Source organism: Coloeus monedula (genome assembly GCF_965178545.1).
Source record: "Coloeus monedula genome assembly, chromosome: 20".
NCBI lineage: Eukaryota > Metazoa > Chordata > Aves > Passeriformes > Corvidae > Coloeus > Coloeus monedula.
In genome coordinates, this window is record NC_138800.1 from 886,167 (window position 1) to 911,515 (window position 25,349).

The 25,349-nt window shown below is 55.7% G+C and overlaps 1 protein-coding gene across 1 annotated transcript in view; it reads left to right on the forward strand.

Moving 5' to 3' along the window:
* LOC309580654 (S-adenosyl-L-methionine-dependent tRNA 4-demethylwyosine synthase TYW1-like) overlaps window positions 1–24,708 on the forward strand; it is an 87,756-nt gene extending 63,048 nt beyond the window's left edge. Inside the window, exons 15-17 of the mRNA XM_082294792.1 lie at window positions 8,746–8,856; window positions 15,890–16,057; window positions 23,733–24,708. Of these exons, the coding sequence (XP_082150918.1) occupies window positions 8,746–8,856; window positions 15,890–16,057; window positions 23,733–23,954 (501 nt within the window). The 3' untranslated portion in view covers window positions 23,955–24,708. The remainder of the gene's footprint in view (window positions 1–8,745; window positions 8,857–15,889; window positions 16,058–23,732) is intronic.
* Window positions 24,709–25,349: the final 641 nt, after the last annotated feature.

A 25,349-nucleotide genomic window follows, 5' to 3' on the forward strand; every position in this document is an offset into this window, starting at 1 on the left:
CTGTCACCTCACAGTGACAAACCTGTCACCTCAAGGTACAGTCAGACCCTGGCAGTGCAGGGAAGGCAGGAGCAGGAAAATACTGAAGAATAAACTACAGACAGGGAGGGGAGTTCCAAAGAAGGGGCTGGAGCCTGTCCAGGGAAGGGAATGGAGCTGGGGAAGGGGCTGGAGCCCTCGGCCTTGGGGGGCCCTGCTCTGTGTCCCCATCCCTTGCAGGCGGGGCCTGTCCAGGGGCAGCAGAGGAGGAACCATTCCCGTGGTCAGAGGGAAGGAGCCGGGATGCTCCGGAGCCGGCAGCTCCGAGGGAAGGGAGGATGGGCTGGAGCCACGGCCAGGGCTGGCTGGGCTCCTGGCAGGAGGCAGAGCAGCAGCAGGAGCAGGACAGGGCCCTGTCCCTTGGGATGTGCCCGGCGGGTCCCTGCTGCCGCAGCCGCTGCTGCTCCCACCCAGGGACAGCGGCCGAGCCGAGCAGGTGCCGATGCCTCCGATGTCCCGGGAGCCTCTCAGCAGCGTTCCCTGCCAGCTGCTGCTCTCAGGCGTCTGGAGGTCACGGGCACCTGGGCAGGAGCTCGCTGGAGCTTTGCTGCTGCTGGGAGGGGTTTGTGTTCCGCTCCCCGGCCCGGCTGCAGCCTGGCCGAGCTGTCCCTGGGGCGCAGGGCTGCGGGGCAGCACCCCCAGGCTCCTGCTGGTGCTTCTCCTGCCCGTTTGGGGTTAAACATCCACTCTCACCCGCGAAAAGAACCGTCAGCAGCCTGGCTAACGGCGAGCTCGAAGTGGGTTTTGCTGCTGATTTGATAGGATCTGTTTTCATGCTGTTCTATTTTAAGTCCCTGTGCATTGGGCTTCTTTTTCCCTGGGTATAAATTTTACATGATTCCTTGAAACTGCACTGGAAATGTGGAAAAGAAAGAAATAATCACGGGAATGTTGTCGGTGCTGATTTCCACGAGTGTGTTAAAACCGAGTCCATGGAAAATGGATAAGGAGCAGCCACGGTTCTGGATTTACTTAAGAACAACATTTTCAGCTCTCAAAACAAAGCTGTTGCTGTACTTTGTTTTATTTCTAGAGATTTTTCAATAATCTGGTTGATTTCTGCTGAAGTGTGAAGCAATAAAGCAGATTACAAGCAAGTACAGGAAGAGTGAGTGTGGAGGGGAGAGAAATTTGGTGTTTTGTTCTCCTTATTTCCAGTCCTGATCCCTCATTCCTGTGCTTCACACATCAGCAGGGCTGTGCAGAGGCTGAGGGGCTTTTCTGGTGTGAAATTCCAGCTTGGGAATTAGTGCTGATGTGTTCATCTCACTGCAGGATTGTCTTGTTCTCTCCAGGCAGGATTTCAGAGCTGGGCACTCCAGAGGGTTTGGTGGGACAGCAGGGCACTGGTGTTGAGTGATAAAAAACCTGATGCAGACCAGAAGTCCAACTTTGCTGTTTTCCTAATTATTATTCAGGACAGTTTTCATCTTATCTTCAAGGCCTTGGAAGAACAAGGAATTTCATATGGAGATCAGGCTTGGCTCCTCACAATAATTATACTTCAGAGAGACAATTTTGGTTCTTACACATTTATATGAAAGCTGAAAGAATTAGAAACTGCTTTAAAGGGACTGCCTTGGGCTCCAGGTTCAAGACAAGATGCAGGACCAGCCCCTCATCGTGTGGACATCACCTTGTAACTGTATTTTCCTCGATTCCCTAATTAGTTTTTTGCCTGATTCCCTCACAAGGAGCCGGAATGGCTTTTGCATGGAAAAGTAGTGCCAGGTTTGTGTTTTGGTGTGGGGTTTATGTTTGTTTTTTTAATAAGTTTGGGGTTATTTTTTAAGAACATCCCAATTTTTTTGGCATTAGCACTCAAATCATGGAATCATGGAGTGGGTTGGGTTGGGTTGGAAGGACCTTAAAGACCATTTCTTTCCACCTCCCAGCCAGGGGCAGAGGTGCCACCCACTCCATCAGCTTTGAGGGAACTTTTTAAATCTCAGCTGAGAAAAACTGAGCACTTCAGGAGATATTTTTGTGCTTAGGCATAGCTGAAAACACAAATCTTGGGTCATTTCTGAGCCCTGCTTTAGATGCCCGTATTTGACATTTTTGTTATACCCACCTAACAGTTACAAATTATTTTCTGATGGTCTTACACAGTAATAAACTTGGCTTATCCAAATCCAAAGAAGTCCTCACTTTTGGATGTGTACTGTGACTGAAAACTCCAGGCTGACTCTCAGAAATTCCTCAATTCCAGTTAAGCTCAGAGCTCACAGTAACTTTTGGGTCACTGCAGGCAGGAAAACACAGGGCCCAGGGATCCATCTCCGGGTTCTGAACCTTGAGAAACTCCAGCCTCGTGGAAAATCCACATCCCCAAGTACTTCAGAATTTGGTTTTGCTTTTCCCCACACCCAGACAGGAGGCAAAGAAGGTCCTTGATATGGGGCTAAATGTTGGGCAGGGTCCAACGGGAGGTTGATGGTGGCTTTGTCCCCATCCTGGGGATGACGTGGGGACAGCTGGGAGATGCTGGGTGAAGCCCAGGGCTCTGGAGCTGAGCCTCAGGTGCAGCCTGGGGTTGAGCACTCGCTCCTCCAGCACTGAAACCCCTGCTCCGAGCTTTGCTGGGCTTTCACAGCAGAGTTAATGCGTTAATTAGCCTATGCTAATGAGCACCTTTTTAGCACTGGAGACAAAGGCTGCACTCGCTCTCACCCGGGTATTAATAGCAGCTGCTGGAACAACGTTCCGTGTTTCCAGTGGGTTCCTACGCAGCAGAGCCTATTCAGGGCTTGTTTAAGGATCATGAGCCTCAAGAAGGGAGGCTGAAAACTTCTGTGCTCTGCGCTGAGTTCAGCTGGGAGGGGAAGAATCCCTCCTGTGCTGTGCCAGTGTGCTCAGCTGAGCCCTCCCCGGGCCTGCAGTGACTGTCACAGGAGGGTGGCACCTCTGGTGATGGATGGGCCCGGTGCAGAGAGGAGCTCGCTTGGGGAGGGGAGGCTCCTGAAGAAGAATGGATCCATCTGCATCCTTCCAAGGACACTGAGCCTTCCCTGATGATGCTCTAGAGTGTGATGGGTCCTACAGACAGTCCAGAGGAGGCCACGGAGCTGCTCCAAGGGCTGGGGCACCTCTGCTCTGGAGCCAGGCTGGGAGAGCTGGGGGTGCTCACCTGGAGAGGAGAAGGCTCCAGGGAGAGCTCAGAGCCCTTTGCAGGGCCTGAAGGGGCTCCAGGAGAGCTGCAGAGGGACTGGGGACAAGGCATGGAGGGACAGGACACAGGGAATGGCTTCCCAGTGCCAGAGGGCAGGGCTGGATGGGATATTGGGAAGGAATTGTTCCCTGGGAGGGTGGGCAGGCCCTGGCACAGGGTGCCCAGAGCAGCTGGGGCTGCCCCTGGATCCCTGGCAGTGCCCAAGGCCAGGCTGGACATTGGGGCTGGGAGCAGCCTGGGACAGTGGGAGGTGTCCCTGCCCATGGCAGGGAGTGGAATGAGATGCACTTTAACATCCCCCCAGCCCAAACCATTCTGGGATTCTGTGATCTGGGAGCCTGGGGGCTCAGCAGAGCTGGATTTGGGAGAGGCAGGAGTGGTCTCCAGCCCTCCTTCCTCCCTGGGCTGAACTGGAAGGCTTTGGAAAGCTGTGGGATCTGGGGGGTGTTGGGATCTGAGATTTCCTTAGGCTGTGTTTTGGATCTTTCCTCCCTGGTGAGGTTTCTGCATTAAGCAGCTCCTTATCGACTGCGGGGAAGAGATTTTGGCTGCAGGGGCTTTTTTTCCCGATGCGCATCCCTGTGACAAGTCATTTCCAAGTGTGAAAACTGCTTTGATATCTTTATTCAGCGCTGGCTCGCTCAGGAATCCGCTGCATAAGCGGGGCAGGGGAGCGGGCTCAGCCCGGGCAGCTCCGAGACTGCTCCCGCCGGGCTCGGGCTGCTCTCAGCGCCCGTTTTTGGGTGGTTCGGAGCATGATCAGAGCGGTCCCTGGCAGCTCAGAAGCTCTGAGAACGTGTCATGAAGGGAGTTTGCAAGTGGAGCCTTTCCTTGAAGAGAGGAAGAAAGTCCTGATGAAAGGAGGTGCCTTTGAAGTGGTTCCTGCTCCTCATCCGGCGCTGGCAGAGGGGTGTGAAGTTGTGTGAAACAAAGGGCAGGTTCTCTTTGGAGTTTGCACCATCATTTCCTCCCCCGAGAGTGCTGCTTGCATCCAGCTGTTGAGAACGTTGAGATTCATTAGCTGCAAAAGTCGGGATTTCTGTGGAGGAGTCTGTGGATGAAATGGCAATAAAATAATTTCAGCTGTGCCTAGGAAATGCCTGTAAGCGTTCGGGGTATCTGAGCCTGAGCCAGCAGCTGAAACAAAAACCCACGTGTAATTCTAGTTACTTCCAAACAGGGGACATTGTCACTCTGCCTGAACAGAAGAGCGAGTTCAAGTGACAGGATCCAAGGTGAGGGTCTTGGAGAGGCTCCCCTGCCCCTCCTGGAGAAGGGAGCTGCTCCCCTGCCCCAGCCAAGGCCGTGTCCCTCCAGCATCCTGCTGTTTGCAGGTGATGCGTTCCCCCTTCCCTCTTCCTCCTGGGATTAGACCTGGGCTGTTTCATGAAGAATAATTACGTTTGATCTGGGAAAAGATGAATGTCGAGGAGGAGGGAATTAAAAAGAAATGATAAAAAGAAGCAGCCCCAATCCCTCATGGTTACTGGAGTGGGAAGGGAGCACTTTGTCAAAGTGACACCGAGTCCTCTGTTAGGGTGTCCTGGGCTGGGGCTGGGCCTGAGCTGTGCCTTTGAGGCTGGGCCAGCAGCAAAACCAGCACAGGTCCCTTGGGACGTGTGACAGGCCTAGGAGGATGTGAGGGTGGTTTCCAGGGGCAATGTCCCTGCCGTGGGCACAGGCTCTGGGCTCAGGGGGAGGCTGGCCCATTGCTCTCCAGGCTGGCCCAGGGAGCTTCCCAGTGCCTGGAGCTGCTGGAGGGGGCAGGGCTGCAGCAGCCTGGGCACTCCTTCGGAGGGAAGGAGCTGTGTCTGTGTCTGGGTGACCCCAATCCTGACTCTGAGCTGTGAGCGCTGCTGGTGTGGGACTGGGGCATGAGACACCCTGAGACAGGTTTGGTCTTTTTCATGGAATCACAGAATGTCCTGAGCTGGAAGGGACCCCCAGGGATCACCCAGCCCAGCCCCTGGCCCTGCACAGACACCCCAACAACCCCACCCTGGGCAGTGCTGTCCCAACGCTCCTGGAGCTCTGGCAGCCTCGGGGCTGGGACCATTCCCGGGTGTGCTGAGACCAGGATCTCAGACCCACCCAGGAAAGGATTCTTTGTCCTCAGCATCCTCCCCCAAGCCTGGTCAGTCTGTGTTTCCCTGGTGCCCTGTCCTGACACTGAAGGGCTGCAGTGCTTCCTGGGGTAGCTGGGAAGGATTTTAGCAGGAATTGCCCAAAGGGAAAAGACTGGGGTTCCCCAGGCTTGTTCTGCCCTCCTTTGCCCTCAGGAGTTTCGGGAACAGGAGGCTGAGCTGGACCTGCGTTTTTGGGACCCCCGGGGCTGCCGCTCCCTGCCAGGCCGGGTCTGTGCACAAGGAGATAAACCAGACCCACACCCTTCACTGCCACCCATCTGGAGGGTTGTTCTCACACCAGCTCCTCTTCCTCCATGTTCTCCTGGTGACTGGAGTGGAGTAACAGCTGCTTTTCCTGGAAACACGGAGTGTGGAGCATCCCAGGCTGCTTTTATATCCTGATGCTTTAGATCGTTAAATTCTCACGGCTTAAGCTCTTTATTTCTTGTTTTGCTGTGCTTGTGAGAGGATCTCCTGGGGCCCTATTGTACAACAAATACAAATAATCCATGAATAAAACAGGCTGGCTGTTTGTACTGCCGGCAGTCTGCAAGGATTGCTCCCAGATAACGTTTTGGGCTATTACTCATTTTGATCTGTGCCTTCTAGCCGCGTTTCTCTGCTCAACAACATTGCCGAGATGTTCCCCTCTGGAAAGAGGCTTCTCCAGATTAATTTCTCACTTTTCTACCTGTTTGCTGTCTGCCTTTGGCAGAGTTTCAGTTCCTCCCCTGCTTTCCCTGCCCAGCCGTGGTGAGTTCATGCAGCTTTTAGGATGGTTTGGGTGTGATGGACACACAGAGGCTGCAGTTACTCCTTGTCAGTGCTGCCCCGGGGGGAGAGGCCCTTTAAATTCACTCATAGCACATTTAGTTTTATGAAGTCCTTGACCTTAAACTTCTAAATGAGCTGGGATGTGAATTGGAGAGTACTAAAAATGAGATTTAAGTGGGAGAAAGCCCCACTTCCCTGCCTGCGAGGATGCGCTGCCCTTGCTGGGGCTGCTGTGGAGCAGGACCAGTTATGTTAAACACAAACTGGTGTTTACTGGTGCCTTGAGGCTGCTGCACTTGTTCCCCACTGGGAGCTGCCCTCTGGGAGCCAGCTGTCATTAACTGGTGTCTGATCATTCCACAGGACTGACAGGGTGTGTGCACTGCAGATTTTCCTCCTTAGATCTTTCCCCTCCGCTTGCTTCTTCCCGTTATGTGCAAACGCTGCTTCTTTTTCTGTATTAGCTCCTCTCTTGTTCTCTCTTCAGTAATTAACAGTTGATTTCCTGCTTGTCTCTTGACCTTTCTTTTGCCAATCCATTCAAATCACAAGAATTTCTTGTTCTTTAAGTATCTGCTTAAATGCCACGGGTAGAGGTCAGCCGGTTTAGTGCTGTCACTTGTGGGAGAAGATGCTCCTGGTGTTTGTTTCTTTGTCCTCTGGTTATTTCTTAGTAAATAACCTGGAATGTTTCCATAACAAATTGGTGTAAGAATGGCTTTGCCCCCTGTGGAATGCACAGAGATGTGTGGTAGGTGAGTTTGATTTTTCTACTGAGGGCAGAATTCACTGACGTGGCAGTCAGAGGCTCTGAAGGACTAAAATGTTCCTTCTCTGGGCACCCTGTGCCAGGGCCTCCCCTCCCTCACAGCGAGGAGTTTCTTCCTCCTGGTCCTGTCCCTCCAGGCCTTTCCAAAATCTCTCTCCATCTCCTTTTTGGCTCCTTTAGGTCCTGCAAGGCCACAGTGAAGTCACCCTGGAGCTTCTCCTCTCCAGGTGAACAATCCCAGCTCTCCCAGCCTCTCCTCCCAGCAGAGCTGCTCCATCCCTCGGATCACCCTGGAGCCTCCTCTGGGCTCCTCCAGCAGCTCCAGCTCCTCCCTGTGCTGGGCCAGGGCTGGGGCAGCTCTGCAGGTGGGGTCTCACCTGAGCACAGGGGCACAGGGACACAATCCCAGTCCCTTTCCTGCTGCCCCACTGGGATCAGCATTTACATTTCACAGTCCACAGTGTGCAGGGACAGCAAAGGAGTTAATCCAAACTGCAGATTCGCTGGAAAATTGCTCTATAAATAAAAATAAATTATAAGTGAATTTTAATTATAAAAATAAAAATAAGTGAAATAAAGCATCAGTATAAGATGAAGGGGAGGGGAAGGATGGAAACAAGCGGATGTGAGGAGTGAGGAGTGGATTTGTTCCATGGCCAAGTGCTTGTGTTGAGAGGCCTTTTGTCACCAGTGACTCCTTTGGAGAGCAGCCTTAGAGGGCAAATCAGAGTAACTCCAAGCAGAGAAGTTCTGGGAGTGCTGTCTGCCACCTTCCCAGCAGGAAGTTGGACCTGGGAATATTCTCCACAGGTCCCTGACAGGAGGGGGCAGCCGGGGGGGTCGGGCTCTGCTGCCAGGGAACAGGGCCAGGAGGAGAGGGAATGGCCTCAGGCTGGGCCAGGGGAGGCTCAGGGTGGATTTTGGGGAAATTTCTCATGGAAAGGTTGTCAAACACAGGAACAGACTCCAGGGTGGGGGTAGAGCGGTTTAACAGCCCTGTGGATGTGGCACTTGGGGACATGGGGCAGTGGTGGCCCTGGCAGTGCTGGGTCAGAGTTGGACTTGATGCCTTGAGAGCTTTTCCAGCACAAATAATTCCATGTTCCTGTGGAAGTCCCCAGTGCTGGCTGGTCCAGCTGGAGGCACTGAAACACCTGTAACTAACGGGGACATTTTGTGCCTGGGGAAGCAAATCCAAGAGAGAGACATCTCCTGCTTGTTCTGCCACTGGTTTAAACTCCCGTGGAAACAAAGTGCCTGGGACAGGAGGTGTGGCAGGGGGAGGAGTTGGGTGGCACGAGGTGGCTCAGCCCAGGGGCTGTGGAGCAGATTTCCTGAAGGAACAGGTTTGAGTCTGGTCTGCTTCAGTCTCTGAGTTCTTGGAATAAAAGAATGATTTCATTTCTTTTTCCTGTTTGAAGCTGTGTGCAAGGCTGGAAGAACCCCTTTCCTGGGTCACAATGGGGTGTCAGTGGGATTTTTCCCTTTGTTCCTGGGTCACAATGGGATGTCAGTGGGATTTTCCCTTTGTTCCTGGGTCACAATGGGATATCAATGGGATTTTCCCTTTGTTCCTGGGTCACAATGGGGTGTCAGTGGGATTTTTCCCTTTGTTCCTGGGTCACAATGGGATATCAATGGGATTTTCCCTTTGTTCCTGGGTCACAATGGGATATCAATGGGATTTTCCCTTTGTTCCTGGGTCACAATGGGGTGTCAGTGGGATTTTCCCTTTGTTCCTGGGTCACAATGGGATATCAATGGGATTTTCCCTTTGTTCCTGGGTCACAATGGGGTGTCAGTGGGATTTTCCCTTTGTTCCTGGGTCACAATGGGGTGTCAATGGGATTTTCCCTTTGTTCCAGCAACAACGCACCGTTTACAGGCTGACCCTGGTGAAAGCTTGGAATGTGGATGAACTCAAAGCTTATGCTGACCTGATAACCCTTGGGAAACCAGACTTCATTGAGGTCAAGGTGAGCTGCATGGAGCTGTTTTCCTTTTTCCAGCAGTATTCTCCACTGCTTTGTCCCCATTTCCCCCCTCCCTTTAGTCTAAACTTTCCAAGTAAGTAAAATCCTTCTAAAGTGATGCACGAGAAACTTCTCTCTTGCTTTTAATGTTAGTGAATGATAATTAATTCACATTCAGGTAGTGTTTTCCAGTGTCTTATGTGTGCCTTTGGGGCAGGTTTCCCTGTGCCACCAGCCAAGCTTTGTGCCAGCCAGCCTCCGTTTCTGCCCAACAGAATCGTCACTCTCTGGCCTTTTGGTGAATTTCTGTGAAAACAAGGATGAGCAGACATTCCTTCTTCATATCAACCAACAGTTGAAACAAAATATTCCAGGTCAAGCTGGTGCTTTGGGGTAGGATTCTTCCCATCCTGGTCTCGAATTTTGCCAGGAGAAAGTGAAAGGTTCAGCGATGGGGTTGTATTTGGCTGGATTTGAAGGGCTGCCAGTAGGAGATGGGAGGTACAGCAGGGCAGGAGGGGCTTTTTCATGGCCTTAATCAATTGAGTAAATAGAGAATGTAAAAAAAGGTACAAACTGGTAAAAAGGGCACCTTCCAAAGGGCTCTGAGCATTTTCACCCAGCAGCTCCTGCAGAGCAGCACAGCTCCCTCAGCTCTGTGTTTGTGCAGCTCTGTTACTCCTGGACTTTCCTTTTTCTTTTCCCTTTTCCTTCTCTCTTTTGTTTTTTTTTTAACTTTCTTTTATTTTTTTAACCTTCCCCCCCCCCCCAACCTTTTTTTAACTGCTGCTAAGGAGAAAAAGCCTGGATTTTGCTGCGAAGGTTTGATACATCAGCACGGAGAGTTTTTCTCTCTAGGTATGCTGCTGGAGTTGGGAGCTTCATCCCAGCTCGGGTTTGGAGTTTGGTTTGGGGAAAACCCCTCGGTTTTCCACCTCCCTGGGTGTCCCACTGGCTGTGCAGGATCCTGCCAGGGAGGGCAGGGCAGGGATGGAGCAGAGGGGCTGAGGCTGCTCTGCCCGGGCCATTAATGTTAATTAGTGAGATGAGGAGGGTGTCCCTGCAAAAATCCTGCCTTGCTCTGCCAAGGAAATGGATGAGTGGTCCCAGATGTACTCCTGGTGCTCTTCCAGCTGGGACAGGGCTTTACATGGATCTCTGAGCCCAGTTTGTGTGAGCTGGGACAGGGATTTATCCTGATCTCTGAGCCCTGTTTGTGTGAGCTGGGACAGGGATGTCTGTGGATCTCTGAGCCCAGTCTTTGTGAGCTGGGACAGGGAGGGGCTGGGTGACATTCCCAGAATCCAGCAGTGGGATGGTGGCACTGGGGTCCAGCCTCACACTGTGGTGGTCACACAACACTGGAGACCTGGCAGTTTTCCCCCAAAGACTTGGTATTTTTGATTAAAAGTAAGTTTTTTGTGTTCCTTTGAGAACGAAGCATGTTTGGGGTGTGGATAGGGCTCAGCATTCTCTCTGCAGACCCTCAGTGTGCTGGGTGAGCAGCCAAGGCCCAGGTGGTGCTCAAAGCCAACCAACAGAGAGTGGTAACGAGATGCTGCAGAAGCTCTGCCTGACAATGGGGCTGAGCTCAGGGATTTGCTGCTTGAAGACTTGGGATAAATGACGGCCATTTCAGCTGAAGGGAGCTAATCCAGTGCTGCTCCAGAGAGGCTCACGGGGTGGATGGAGAGAGATTTAGATTCTCGCAAGGGCTTAATCCTTGTTCTCATTTCCATGAGTGCCTCACACTCTGTGGGATCCCATTCTCCCACTTAAGCCAATAGTAAAGGGAGACTCAGTCATTAAAAATGCATCAAATTGATTTATTGCCTTAATCTGTTCTAATGCTGGCGTGTCACTGTCACACTTGTACAGAGCTGATGGTGGTGCTTAAGGTCTGGAACGTGCCAGAACTCGTTTTCCTGTCATGGTGCCCTCTTTGGGTTCTGAAAGCCACAGGTTTATGTGATGTGCACCGTTTTTGTGTCCAGGGCAGGGAATGGAGCTGGGAAGGGGCTGGAGCCCCAGGAGCGGCTGAGGGAGCTGGAAAGGGGCTCAGGCTGGAGCAAAGGAGGCTCAGGGGGGACCTTGTGGCTCTGCACAAGTCCCTGACAGGAGGGGGCAGCCGGGGGGGTCAGGCTCTGCTGCCAGGGAACAGGGCCAGGAGGAGAGGGAACGGCCTCAGGCTGGGCCAGGGGAGGCTCAGGGTGGATTTTGGGGAAAATTTCTTCCTGAAAGGGCTGCCCAGCCCTGGCACAGCTGCCCAGGACAGGGGTGGAGCCCCCATCCCAGGGGGAATGTGAAAGATGACTGGACATGGCACCTGGGGACATGGCTTACAGTGGCCTCAGCACTGCTGGGGCAGTGATTGGACTCCATCTTAGGGGTCTGTCCTTGCTGGATTCTAGAATCCCAGGATGGGTTGGGTTGGGAGGGACCTCAAAACCCATCCAGTGCCACCCCTGCCATGGCAGGGACACCTCCCACTGTCCAGGCTGCTCCAAGCCCCACTGTCCAGCCTGGCCTTGGGCACTGCCAGGGATCCGGGGCAGCCCCAGCTGCTCTGGGCAGAGCCAGGCTTCGTCACTCAGCTCACAGCAGCAGTGTGAGCTCCTGCCTGAGCAGAGCCTTCCTGCTTCCCCCTATCCCTCAGAATTTAAGGAAGAAATCCAAACGTGCCAGGCTGGTCCTTTGTCCCAGGGCTGTCCATGCCACGGTGTCTGAGGGCAGGACTTGGGCACAGAATCTTCCCCAGCCTTTGTGGAAGTTTTCAGCCACCTGGAAGCTCTTTTCCTGCTGATTTTCCTGCTGATTTTGTTTGTGTGGATGGATAATCTGGGTGTCCATCAGAGCTCAGGGTGCTGCCCTGGGGCTGCAGCTCCTGCTCTGGTGCCTGAGGTTTGGCTGCAGAATGGAAATGCCCAAGTAAATGTGTGCAGGGATGGGCCAGAGGGAAGTGTCTGTCCCAGTCTGCTCACTCCTGTCATGTTAAACAGTAAAGATCATTTAATTGCTTAAAATAATGAGGAAAATGAGCTGTGCCTTAATGAGTTTTTAATTGCATGCAGCAAGAGGCGATTGCCCCACCTGTCAAAATCCCCTTCAGGATCCTGCTGCCATCCCAGCTGGGGTTTAGATGAAGAGGTGAAGCTGAATCTCCTGTTCTGGTGTCTGCTATGAATAAACCCCAACAATGTTTGATCTCCACGCCTGAAGAGAGACCAGCATTGCTCACTTGCTGTTGGAGAGTCACAGAATCGTTTGGGTGCCAGACTGAATCCAACCCCAGCACTGCCAGTGTCCCCATGTGCCACATGTTAAACCCCTCCAGGGGTGGGCACTCCAAACCTCCCTGGGCAGCCCCTGCCAAGGCCTGAGCACCCTTTCCATGGGGAAATTCCTGCTGCTGTCCACCCTGAGCCTCCCCTGGCCCAGCCTGAGGCCGTTCCCTCTCTTCCTGGCCCTGTTCCCTGGCAGCAGAGCCCGACCCCCCCGGCTGCCCCCTCCTGTCAGGGACTTGTGCAGAGCCACAAGGTCCCCCCTGAGCCTCCTTTGCTCCAGGCTGACTGGTCACAGGTTGGACCTGGTGGTCCAGGAGGACTTTTCCAGCCAGGATAATTCCAAGCTTGTGACTCTGGGAGCAGAGGGGGTGATCCAGCAGTGGCTGCTCCTCCCTGGATCCCCACACGGCTCCTTGGGAGAGCTGGGGTGAAGGGCTGTGTCCTGTGTTGGAGCTGAGCTCTCCCAGGAGGAGTCACTGCAGCTTTCCAGGCAGTGCAGCACCGCCGGGCCCTCAGCCATGGCTGTGGGCTGTCTGGAGAGCTGCTGGGAAATACTGGGGCTCTGCTGCACAACCAACCACCTCCAGCCCTCCCTGCAGCTTGGAGTGACACAAAGGACTGATGGCCTCTGTTAAATCAGCTTGGAAGTGATTATTAAAAGCAGCCAAGGAGTGGAATGCTGCCTGGATCCACTGCAGCAGGAGCAGACGTGCGTGAGGCCTTGTGGTTGTAACTTGGGGGGTGCTGCTGCTCAGCTCAGGAGCGTTTGCACTGCAGAGCTGCAATCCATCAACGTGGCACTGAGGCTTTCTCTGTTTGTCTGGGGTCACGGCTGCCCCAGATTTTAAACAGTGTCTCTGTCACTCAGCAGCTTGGCCCACACTTTGTTCTCTGTTAATTTGCACGAGCCTCAATTAAATTTATAATTTGTGGGCTCGGAGTGAAGAGAATTGCTTTGTTCAGTAATTAAATTGGGAGGTCTGGAGTGTGAGTGGAGAAACAAAGCGCTGTCAGCTGCAGTTGTTCCCTTCAGAGCCCTGGGGATTGGAAGCTTTGCTGGCTGGCTGGATCCCCGGGCAGGAGCCAGGTCCTGGGGGCAGGAATGTGCTTCCCATGCTTCCCACAGCACCAGCAACCACCCTGGCACAAGGCTCTGCTCAGTCCAGTTGTGCTCACCCAGCTCCATCACAGCTGAAAATCAGCCCTGGCCCAGCACAGGGAGGAGCTGGAGCTGCTGGAGGAGCCCAGAGGAGGCTCCAGGGTGATCCGAGGGATGGAGCAGCTCTGCTGGGAGGAGAGGCTGGGAGAGCTGGGATTGTTCACCTGGAGAGGAGAAGCTTTGGGGTGACCTCACTGTGGCCTTGCAGGAGCCAAAAAGGAGATGGAGAGAGACTTTGGAAAGGGCTGGAGGGACAGGACACAGGGAATGGCTTCCCAGTGCCAGAGGGCAGGGCTGGATGGGATATTGGGAAGGAATTATTCCCTGTGAGGGTAGGCAGGCCCTGGCACAGGGTGCCCAGAGCAGCTGGGGCTGCCCCTGGATCCCTGGCAGTGGCCAGGGCCAGGCTGGACATTGGGGCTGGGAGCAGCCTGGGACAGTGGGAGGTGTCCCTGCCATGGCAGGGGTGGCACTGGATGGGCTTTGAGGTCCTTCCAACCCAAACCATTCCATGATTTTGTGAAATCCAGAGTGTGCCCAGCACAGCTGCTCTGGATCCATCCTGGCAGAGCCAGGAAGAGCTGGGATGCTGTTCAAAGGCTTCCATTTCAAGGTACTTGGCCAGAGCTCTGTGGATTAGGCTGCTCCAAGCACCCTTATTAAGCAGGTAATTAAGAGGCAGCATCGTTGCTGTTCCTGCTGCAGGGAGGTTGGGGAGAGAGCTCTGGGTGAACAATGGGATCCTTCCCTTTTTAATTCCTGATGTCTTAATAACTGTCTTCATGTATTACTGCAAAGCAGAACGTGACCGCCCTCATCAGCTCCGCATGGGTTTTAAGTGCTATCAGCTGTTAATTAACTCCAGTTTGAAGAAGTTGGGGAAGTTGAAAGCTGCTTTCCTTCGGTGTGCTGGAAGCTGATTCCCATTGATTTGTGCTGGGAATTAATCAGCCAGCCAAGCATTCACTTATTCCATTTGCCTCTGCACTTTCTTTGCTTGTAAACGATATCTTTGTAGTGTACTGAGAGCATGAATCACACTGGAGCTTCTGAAGAATTTTCCCCCTCTGTACTCATACATTTTTCATGCTGCTCCAATCATAATCTGGATAATGAGTGTGGGGAGAATATTGCTGTGTGTCTCCAGCTGCACTTTGGGGATCCAAACCCCTGATTTGCGTGGCTGGCTGCTCTGATACAGCACTGACTAGCACAGAATGAGCCTGTTTCAACTCTGGGTTCAGACTTACAGAGCTGGGTTAAATAAAACTGAGTGTACATCCCTGGCAAGCACTCCCTGCCTGGGGCCCTGGCAGTCTTTCTCCAGGCTGGCTCTGAGTTACAGTGCCTGGGCAGCTTCATGGGGGAAGTCCCTCATAAATCTGTGGGTGAGAAAGCAGCTGCTTCCCAAACTTGTACAGTTCCCAGTTCACAGCAGCTCCTGCGGCCCTGCTCAGCACTGTGTGCACCTTGCTGGGGTTGAAAGCGCTGGCAGAGGTGTGTCTGCACATGCCATGTCCAGGGAAATGCAGGTGCACCAGGGATTGGGAGCGTGGGGCAGCTGGGAGCAGGGCCCTGGGAGCAGGCGTGAACCTGGAGGCAAATTCCATTTACAGGAGGTAAAAGGGTTCTTCACAGGGGGAAACCCACGGGCAGGCCAGACACAACCATCCATAAAACTGTGCTGTAAAGGCTGGTGCTTGATGGGATTTTGTGACTGGAATAAAAGAGCTCAGCCCAAGGGCAGAGAGGCTGGAACCAGGCAGAGAGAGAGCCTGGAGCCAGGCAGAGAGGGGGCAGAGAGGCTGGAACCAGGCAGAGAGGGGGGCAGAGGGGCTGGAGCCAGGCAGAGAGGGGGCAGAGAGGCTGAAGCCAGGCAGAGAGGGGGGCAGAGGGGCTGGAGCCGGGCAGAGAGGGGGGCAGAGGGGCTGGAGCCGGGCAGAGAGGGGGGCAGAGGGGCTGGAGCCGGGCAGAGAGGGGGCAGAGGGGCTGGAACCGGGCAGAGAGGGGGGCAGAGGGGCTGGAGCCGGGCAGAGAGGGGGCAGAGAGGGTGGAGCCGGGCAGAGAGGGGGCAGAGGGGCTGGAACCGGGCAGAGAGGGGGCAGAGAGGCTGGAACCAGGCAGAGGGGGGGGCAGAGAGGGTTCGCCAGGGCAGAAATCCCAGCCTGGGCTCGGAAGGAAGAGGCCCAGAGCTTGTTCCCCTGTGGCACAGGGCCAGGATCTCTGGGAGTGTCACAGTGACATGGCGTTGGTTGTCCATGAGACTCTCCCAGGCTCGTCACGTTTCCCACCCCACTGACCCTCTCCGAGGTCCCTTGGTCACTCAGGAGCATCCCCCCTTGGACTCGTGGTAAAGCAGAGCTCCGGGGTCAAGCCCAGCCTGTGTGTCACTGCTGGGGACACCTGGCACGGTGCTTTGGGGATGTGTCACTGCGGGAGGGACCCACTTCTGATGCCATCTCCAAACCTGTGACCTCGCCAAGGCATCCGGGGCGAGGGGGCACGGAGCTGGCAGCCGCAGGGCTCGCTGTGGCTGGCACTGCCCGGGCCCGGGAGGGCTGAGCTGACCGCCCTGGTCTCTGTGTGTCCCCAGGGCGTGACTTACTGCGGGGAGAGCTCTGCCAGCAGCCTCACCATGGCCAACGTGCCGTGGCACGGGGAGGTCGTGAGCTTCGTGCAGGAGCTGGCGCGGCTGCTCCCGGACTACGGCATCGCCTGCGAGCACGAGCACTCCAACTGCGTCCTGATGGCCCACAGCAAGGTGAGGTTGCCCAGGGGCACTCCCGGCACGGCACGGGGCTGCTCCGGGGAGGTGTTGCACAATTGCCTTGTGTGGTTCTAACAGACCTGGTCTCCAGAGTTACCGCAGAATCGCTCAGGTTGGAAAAGCCCTCTGGGGTCTTCATGCCCAGCCCAGCACTGCCAGGGCCACCACCACTGCCCCACGTCCCCTGGTGCCACATCCACGGGGCTGTTAAACCCCTCCAGGGACGGGGACTCAGCCCTGCCCTGGGCACCTGTGCCAGGGCTGGGCAGCCCTTTCAGTGAAGAAATTCCTGCTGCTGCTGCCCACCCTGAGCCTCCCCTGGCCCAGCCTGAGGCCGTTCCCTCTCCTCCTGTCCCTGTTCCCTGGCAGCAGAGCCCGACCCCCCCGGCTGCCCCCTCCTGTCAGGGACTTGTGCAGAGCCACAAGGTCCCCCCTGAGCCTCCTTTGCTCCAGCCTGAGCCCCTTTCCAGCTCCCTCAGCCGCTCCTGGGGCTCCAGCCCCTTCCCAGCTCCCTTCCCTGCCCTGGACACGCTCCAGCCCCTCAGGGTCTGTGTTGTTGTGGCAGCTTCTCTGGGCAACTTCTGCCAGGGCCTCACCACCCTCATAGTAAAAGGTATTATCTTATATCCAATGTGAATTGACCCTGCTGCTGTTGAAATCCATCACCCCTTGCAACGGGTCCTGCTGGAAAGGTTTGTCACCATCTCCCCTTCAGTACTGGAAGGGAAATTAAATGAAATACAAGTGAAATGCCAGAAAAATAATTCATTTTAAAGGATGCAGGAAATGAAAAGTAACGAGAACGTAGTTGCTTTCTGAGCTTCAGAAAAGATTAATGGAAAGACAGCAGAAATAATAATGTGCCAGCTGATGGAATTGTAGAACCCTGGAATGGTTTGGGTGGGAAGGGATCTCAAAGCCCATCCCATTCCACTGGCAGGGACACCTCCCACTGTCCCAGGCTGCTCCCAGCCCCAATGTCCAGCCTGGCCTTGGGCACTGCCAGGGATCCAGGGGCAGCCCCAGCTGCTCTGGGCACCCTGTGCCAGGGCCTGCCCACCCTCCCAGGGAAGGATTTCTCCCAAATATCCCATCTAAACCGACTTCAGAATCTGCAAAGGGAGCAGCTGGGAAGGAGCAGAGAAAGCCAGGACACCTGGCACTGGTTGTGTTTGATCTCACCTTAAATTGGCTTTATTTACAGTCTCACTCCTGGCTGTTGCCACTGGCAACTGTTCCTGAGAAAGCAAAATCTCCCTTTGCATTGTGAGGGCCAGGAAAGCAAACAAACAGATTGCAGAGACCTTCCTGAGGCAGGATTTAAGTAGCACCATTAGCAAGAAGAATAAATTGGTACCTGCCCAGGAGGAATTCAACAGCTGCTTCTCCTTCCACAGCCATTAGCAGAGGGTGTCTGTGGGAAACAATCTGGCCTCAGTGCTAAAATAGCCAATAAAAAATAAATTTATTTCCATTATGGTTTAATTTTTGAGTTTCAGGCTCTAGTGGAGAATAAAATCTGTCAGTGCCTATTATTTGCAGAGCTGTGCTCTGGGACTGATCAAACTGCAGCGAGTAATTGCAAAACCAAAGGGGTCTTCAAAAAATTAAGGAGTTGCAGGAAGAGTGAAACAAAAATCATTAAGAAATGTGATTTGCTTCACTGTGTTTTCCTAGGTCCGAGTTTGGAGGTGTTCAGACAATGCTCCTGATAAATTCAATGCTGCCATTGAATGCCAGCCTGTAGGAAAGAGTCTGGGAATGTCAGGAATAGCTGATCCTGCAGCTGCTGCCTGGGATGGGTGGCACTCATTGACTGGCACCCCTTGTGCTGAGTGACAGCTCAGGACTTGAGCTCCGAAGTCTCTTAAGGGCAGGGATTTAGGGAGAAAAGGGATTTTAAGGGGAGCAAACTGCAGGTTTTGTGTCTGGTGTTACTTTCTCTCTCTGGAGGTCACAGGGTGGCGCTGAGATGGGAACTGGGGCACTTGGGGCCTTCAGCGCCTTACAAATCCCCCCTTCAGCCTCCAAGGCTCCCCCCACACACCCACATCCCTTTCCCTGCTGGCCAGCAGCGGGTGCTGCTCTCTGGGAGTGCCTGCAGTACAGGCGAGGTGCTGTGGGAGCCCTCAGCACCCAGGGAGTGATGGATTCACTCCAGCCCCTGAGAGCTTTGGATCCCAGGGGAGCTCAGACAGCCCGAGAAACTGGAGCCTCACAGTGAAATGTTTGATGTCCAGTTCCCTTCAGAGAGCCCTGAAGATCACCCCAGAGAGGAACCCCTGTGCCCTGCTCCCCATGCCCTGAGGATCCATTTGTTCCTGGGATTTCCACAGCTTTGGGGCAATGGGTGTCACTCCTCAGAACCCCAGAAGGGTCTGGGTGGCGAGGGCCCTTAAATCCCACCCAGTGCCACCCCTGCCATGGGCAGGGACACCTCCCACTGTCCCAGGCTGCTCCAAGCCCCATCCAGCCTGGCCTTGGGCACTGCCAGGGATGGGTGGGGACAGCCAGGGCCGAGTGCAGCCTTCCCTGAGCTCAGCTGGGCTCCCAAGGGCGGGAGAGCTCCTCTTCCCTGCCCTTCCAGCATCCTCCTTCCAGCTTTCCCATGGTTTCCATCTCTCTTTGGGAGTTGCCTGGTGTGTTTGGGCTCCATCCTCTTCGATTCTTTAGCAACAGTGCCGAATTCTTGAGTAATTCTCTTTGCTTTCGAGTGAATCCCATAAACCACGGTCACAAAAATGGGATTTGTGGCCCCACTTTGAACTAATGGGCTGAGATACCAACACAGCAGCAGCTGTCTCATGTACCAGTTAGTCCAAGGGACCTTTTCCTGGCTGGGACAGTCACTGCACCCTCGGGAGGACCAAGCAAGCTCCTGGGAACGGGGAGGAGCTGCAGCTGCCGTGCAGAGGGGATTCCTCCGCAGGAAATTCAGGATCTTGGTCATTTCTGGACTAAACCCCTCGGCCCCACAGGGCTGCGTTTGCTTCCCATGTGTGTTCCACCCTGTCCTTGTCCCGAAGCACTTCCCGGCACTTCCAGCCCATTTTGTTCATTAACCCTTTCCCCCCGGGAGCAGGTGGTTGTTTTCCAGCTCCCTGGGGCTCTCCAGCACCGATCTGTGGCCAGTTCAGTCTGTGCCGTGTGCTGCTGCTGCTGCCCTCAGCCGGCCTGAGGCACCGGCACCCCGCAGCTCTGGGGCAGAACAGAGGATTCCGTGTCTCAGCATCCCTGACTCCTCCCTGTGACCCGGGGCTGATTTCCGTGGCACCTCGGGATGCACAGCTCAGGGAATGCTCGGGAATTCCAGTGCCTGCTCTCCCTGGAGGTCTCCGCTCACAGGGTGACATGAGCAGGGTGGGCTCAGCACGGTGCTGCCATCAGCCCTTTCTGCCTTAATTCATCTGTTAGGCCTGACTTAGAATCCTGGGATTGGTTAGAAGAGCTCTCCAAGGTCAGTAAGTCCAATGTAAGTCAGCCCAGCAGCACCACCGTGTCCCCAAGTGCCACATCCACACATCTTTGGGACAATTCCAGGCGTGGGGGCTCCCCCTGCCCTGGGCAGCTGTGCCAGGCCCTGACCTCCCTTTCAGTGAGGAAATTTTCCCTAATATCCAACCTGACCCTCCCCTGGCACAACCTGGGACTGTTTCCTCTTGTCTGTCACCTGTTCCCAGGGAGAGGGGACCAACACCTGCCTCCCTCCAGCCTAAAGCAGGCTTGCACAAGCAGAGTGTCCACCCCTGGATCCAGGCGTTCCCTCGTGGTGCAGCTGTGTGCTCCAGCCCTCCCTTGCCTCACCAGCTGCATTCTTTCCCTGCTGGTGTGGCCTGGGACAGCGCTGTGTTCTCCAGCAGGGCAGGGTGACCCACAAAGGGAGAGGCTTTTGGGGACATCCCTTCCATAAGTTCATTTCCCTTACCCAAACTCCCCTGGCAAGGTGCCCAGGCCCTGGCACAGGGTGCCCAGAGCAGCTGGGGCTGCCCCTGGATCCCTGGCAGTGCCCAAGGCCAGGCTGGACATTGGGGCTGGGAGCAGCCTGGGACAGTGGGAGGTGTCCCTGCCCATGGCAGGGGTGGCACTGGATGGGTTTTGAGGTCCCTTCCCACCCAAGCCACTCTGGGGTTCTGTGTGGCTGCAGTGCTGGGGGTGCCACGGCACCTCCCAGAGGGGCCCAGCCCCCTCCATCAGCCACGAAACCATCCCAGCCAGGAGGGACTTGGCCTTTCCCTGCCCAGTGCCGGCACCACGGGGCTGGCATGGGATGGCATGGGATGGCATGGGCCCGGGAGGCTCTGGGGCTGTCCTTTGGGGAAAGGCACTGGATGGTTCCGTGCTGAGCATTCCATGCTGAGCATCCCGGCTATATTTAGGGAGGAAGAGGAAGCACTTCAGTCCCAGCTGCACATCCCCTGACAAGGGTTAGATCAGGAACAAAGAGTCCATCACGTTTAGCTCCTTCCTGCCTCAGTCCTTCGGAGAGTGGGAGCTGTCCTTGTGATCCAGCATCCCGGATCCAGGGACAGCATCACAGGGAGCGCCAAACTTGGGGCAGAAGGTCACGAAGAGGTGGAATATCCTGGGATCTGCAGCAGAGCAGGGATGGGGTGGATCCCAGGTGTGGCCAAGGTGTCCCCAGGTGTGGGCGAGGTGTCTCAGCAGCCGAGCAGCCTCCTTCGAGCAGGTGTGAGCACGGAATGGTGGAATTCCCGAGGGTTTTCCCCCTTCCCCTTGTCCCGTGCCAGCAGGAAGGTGGCTCTGCAGGGCTGCCTGTGTCAGTGATTAAAAGCTGCTCTCCGTTGTGCTGAATAACCCGGCTCCCTGGGAATGGGAGCTGCCGGGATGGAGCCCTGGCTCCGCTGGCAGCGGGGCTGGATTAAAAACCCCAAATCTGCCATCATGAACTTCCCTTGGAATAACTGCCCGGGGTCAGGGGGCCAGCACGGGGGCCGTGGGCTGTGGCACTGCTCGGCTCAGCTCGGGGCAGTTTGGGTTGTGCCCCTCTTGGGGAGGGCAGAGCAGTGAATCCCATCCCCAGGCATTCCACGCTGGCTCTGGAGCTGCTCCCTCTGCCCTGACGCCTCTGCCTGCCCCCGAGCAGGGGCTGCAGGGGCTGCTGCTGGTTCCCATCTGAAGCTCACGGGGATTTTGGTGCTGGCAGCTGTTCCCAGATCCCGTCTGCAGAGCTGCTGAGGGATTTAAGGCTCGGTTATTCCCAGGGCTGTGTCCCTGGGCTGGTTTTCCTTCAGCCCCATGGATTGGGATGTGGAGAGGCTCAGCTGTGTGTGCCTGGTGTCCCACTGTTTGTGGGACCAGAGTCAGGGAGTGGTTTGGGTTGGAAGGGCCCTCAAAGCCCACCCAGTGCCACCCCTTCCATGGCAGGGACACCTCCCACTGTCCCAGGCTGCTCCCAGCCCCAGTGTCCAGCCTGGCCTTGGGCACTGCCAGGGATCCAGGGGCAGCCCCAGCTGCTCTGGGCACCCTGTGCCAGGGCCTGCCCACGCTCCCAGGGAACAATTCCTTCCCAATATCCCACCTATCCCTGCCCTCCTTCCTCTTAAGGCCATTATTCCCATCTCTTGCCTCACCTGCAACTTAAAACCAGCTCAATTCCTTCCTAAAGCCTGAGCTTGGGATAATAATTGTAAAGGAGAAGTTTGTAGGGTTTTGCCAAGCCGTGTGACCCTGTTCAGAGCCATTTCTCCACAGTATTTCTCCTTGTTTTGCTGAGTGGCTCCAGTTCAGTCACTTCCCTGTCAAACAAAGGGAGCCTTAAATAATTGTGAGCTTTAATGAGGTGAGAAACCGGGGGTGATAATTCTGGGAATGATTTGTTTGTCTTGGAGAGCTGGTGCTGGCAGGCTGTGAAGTGTGCTGGGTTTGATGGCAGCCTGTGGGAAGGTGGAAAAGCTGCTGCTCTGTCCCGGGGATGGGCTGTCCTCAGAGGGCGACGGAGGAGTTCGGGATGGAGCCACCCGGGTCGTTTTTCCAGGAGCCTTTCTGATGCCCTTTGGGATTGGGATTTTTCCTTTACGGGGCCACGGTGTCTCCCCTGCCACTGCTTTCCTGGTGCCCACCCTGGCACAAGACAAACGAGCCCCGGGCACCTCGATTTAGGGCAGGGCTGGCTCCCGGTGCTGCCACTCTGCAGTGTCCCCTCCTGGCCCGGCTCCGGCAGGGATGGAGGAGCCTCAGCCACGGCTCACTGCAGAATTTCAGGGGTGTCAGCAGATTTTCCACCCAAAAAAGCTTTTAGCTCTTGGGCACAAAGTCAAGTGCCATTTGAAATGCACAGCCATCAAGTTTGCGGGGAGAAAAAATCCACAATAACCAAGGAGCCGGTCTGTTTTCCCTCTCTTTTTTTGGATGAAACGGACAATAAGCTCTTAGCTGAGATAAATCCTAACTGAGGCTTCAGCCAAGGCTGGGGCTGAGTGAGCAGAGCAGGTCTGGGAGACAAATGCAGCTCCAGCTTGTCAAAGGGAGCCATTCTTCACGTGGAAAGAGGATTTGTGTCATTACACCTCTTCATCTCCCCCGTTCCCAAGCACAGCCCTCCTGCTCCTTTCCAGAGTCTCCCAAATCCATCCCAGTCCTTGGCACGTGGCTCTAGTGCTGCTCCTGGGCCGCTGCCCAGGCTGGGCTGCCCTGGAGTCGCAGTCCCATGGCGTTGGGGTGACCTTGGCAAGGTCCCTCCTCGAGGGGCACCTGGGCATGGCCCCAAATCCACACCTTCCCCTCGGGCTCTCCCAGCTCCCCACAGCCAGGGATTCCCATGGAAGTGGCAAGGGCAGAAGGCCTGGATACATTTTAGGAGCCTCCCTCCTGGACAGCGGGGCTGAAGTGGGGGAGGATCCGGCACTTTGAAAGCTCCAGCAAAGCAGTGCAGCCCTCATGGAGATCATCCCAGAATCCTGGCGTGGGTTTGGGTTGGAAGGACCTTAAATCCCATCCCATCCCGCCCCTGCCAAGGGCAGGGACACCTCCCACTGTCCCAGGCTGCTCCCAGCCCCAATGTCCAGCCTGGCCTTGGGCACTGCCAGGGATCCAGGGGCAGCCCCAGCTGCTCTGGGATTTCCATCCCAGCCCCTCCCCGCCCTGCCAGGGAACAATTCCTTCCCAATATCCCATCCAGTCCTGCCCTCTGGCACTGGGAAGCCATTCCCTGTGTCCTGTCCCTCCATTCCTTGTCCCCAGTCCCTCTCCAGCTCTCCTGGAGCCCCTTCAGGCCCTGCAAGGGGCTCTCAGCTCTCCCTGGAGCCTTCTCCTCTCCAGGTGAGCACTCCCAGCCCGGCTCCAGAAGGGCTCCAGCCCTTGGAGCAGCTCTGTGGCCTCCTCTGGGCTCGCTCCAACAGGATGAGGTTGTTCCAGTGCTGAGAATTGCAGAGCTGGAAGCAGCTCGGGGTGGGGGGGGGGTCTCACAAGGCCAGAGCAGAGGTGGAGAATCATTTCCCTGCTGCCTCTGGGTGTTTATCCACCTGGATTCCTTTTGTTTCCCTGTTAAAGCTGTGTGGTACAGGAGCCCTGGATGGCTCCACCCTGCACCTCCCCGTGGTGCACAGTTAACACAGCCCCAGCTGGGATCCCCCTTCATCCCCACCCGGCTGCTCCCACCATAACCTGACTTTGGTGCTCCCTGGCCCCTTCACCGTTTCCTCTGCTCCAGTTCCAGGTGGATGGCGAGTGGAGGACCTGGATTGACTACGGCCGTTTCCAGGAGCTGGTCAGGGAGCACGAGCAGAGCGGCGGCTCCAGGACCTTCTCAGCGGCCGAGTACACGGCCAGGACTCCTCCCTGGGCCCTCTTTGGGGCCAGGGAACGGGGATTCGACCCCCTGGATGTGAGATTCCAGCGGAAAAACAAGGCACGGGACATCTCGGGGTGCTGAGGGCTGGGGCTTGCCGCACCCTGCGCTTCCCAGGACTCCACTTCGGGCTGCCACCAATTCTGGATCCATCCCCTGGATCATCCTGATCTTTGAGAAGGGGGTCAAGCCTGGATTTAACCCTTCCCTCCTGTTTTTAGGGCTTCCTGGATGAAAATACTGATAACGTTCTTACCTCGAGATAAATCAGAACTGGTTCAGCAGCAGCATCGGGGGCGCGGTGCTGGGGTCTCCTCAGTGGGGAATGTTTGGGGTGGGATGTGGGGCCAGAGGCTTCCTTGGGCTCCTGTGCAAGGAGAGCCTGGCAGCAAAACATTCCACATCCCTAAGGAAAAATGCCAGGGGATTTCAGCCCCACAGGGTTGGATCAGGGCAGGTGGGGGGACCTGGATCCAAAACCTGATCCCTGCTGGGAGCGTCGCCTTAGGGCCTCTGCTCAGGCTTAGGTATTTTAAACACTGGTGCCATTTCCTGTAAAACCCCATCCCCAAGAAGCCAAGACTTGGGAACGGTGTAACAGCGCCCTGTGGACACCAGCTGCAGCTCCTGGTACAGCTCCAAGGATCTTCCAGCAGGAGCAAGGGCTAGGAGCAGTTCTATCCCATCCCAGCAGCCATAACAACAGGTCCAGTGCTTCAGACCCTGTCAGGCTGTGCCTGGCTGTGCCCAGTGTCCGGCTGGACGTGCCCAGTGTCTGGCAGGGTGGTCCCAATGCTGTGGATGGAGCATTCCTGGGATGGGGATCCCATTTCTTTTTAAAAGCAGCCTCTTTTCTTAGGCTGTACAGAGTTTCTAAAGCAGAAGGGAAATAAAGGAGCTTTGCCTCGAGCGCCTGGGCTGCATGGCTGCCGTGCAGGGCTGCAGGGAGGGTGGAGATTGACTGGAAGGAGATGAGAACACAAACGTTGTGTAAGAGCTCTGCTAACAGGTGTGGAGTGGCAGGAAGAGCATTGGTGTGTCTGGGGCTGATGGATGGTGGGGGCCTTTCCTGAGCCTATTTTCAGAAAATCACAGAATCCTGGGATGGGTTGGGTTGGAGGGACCTCAAAGCCCCTCCAGTGCCACCCCTGCCATGGGCAGGGACACCTCCCACTGTCCCAGGCTGCTCCCAGCCCCAATGTCCAGCCTGGCCTTGGGCACCTCCAGGGATGGGCACTCCAAACCTCCCTGGGCAGCCCCTGCCAAGGCCTGAGCACCCTTTCCATGGCGAAATTCCTGCTGATGTCCACCCTGAGCCTCCCCTGGCCCAGCCTGAGGCCATTCCCTCTCCTCCTGGCCCTGTTCCCTGGCAGCAGAGCCCGACCCCCCCGGCTGCCCCCTCCTGTCAGGGACTTGTGCAGAGCCACAAGGTCCCCCCTGAGCCTCCTTTGCTCCAGCCTGAGCCCCTTTCCAGCTCCC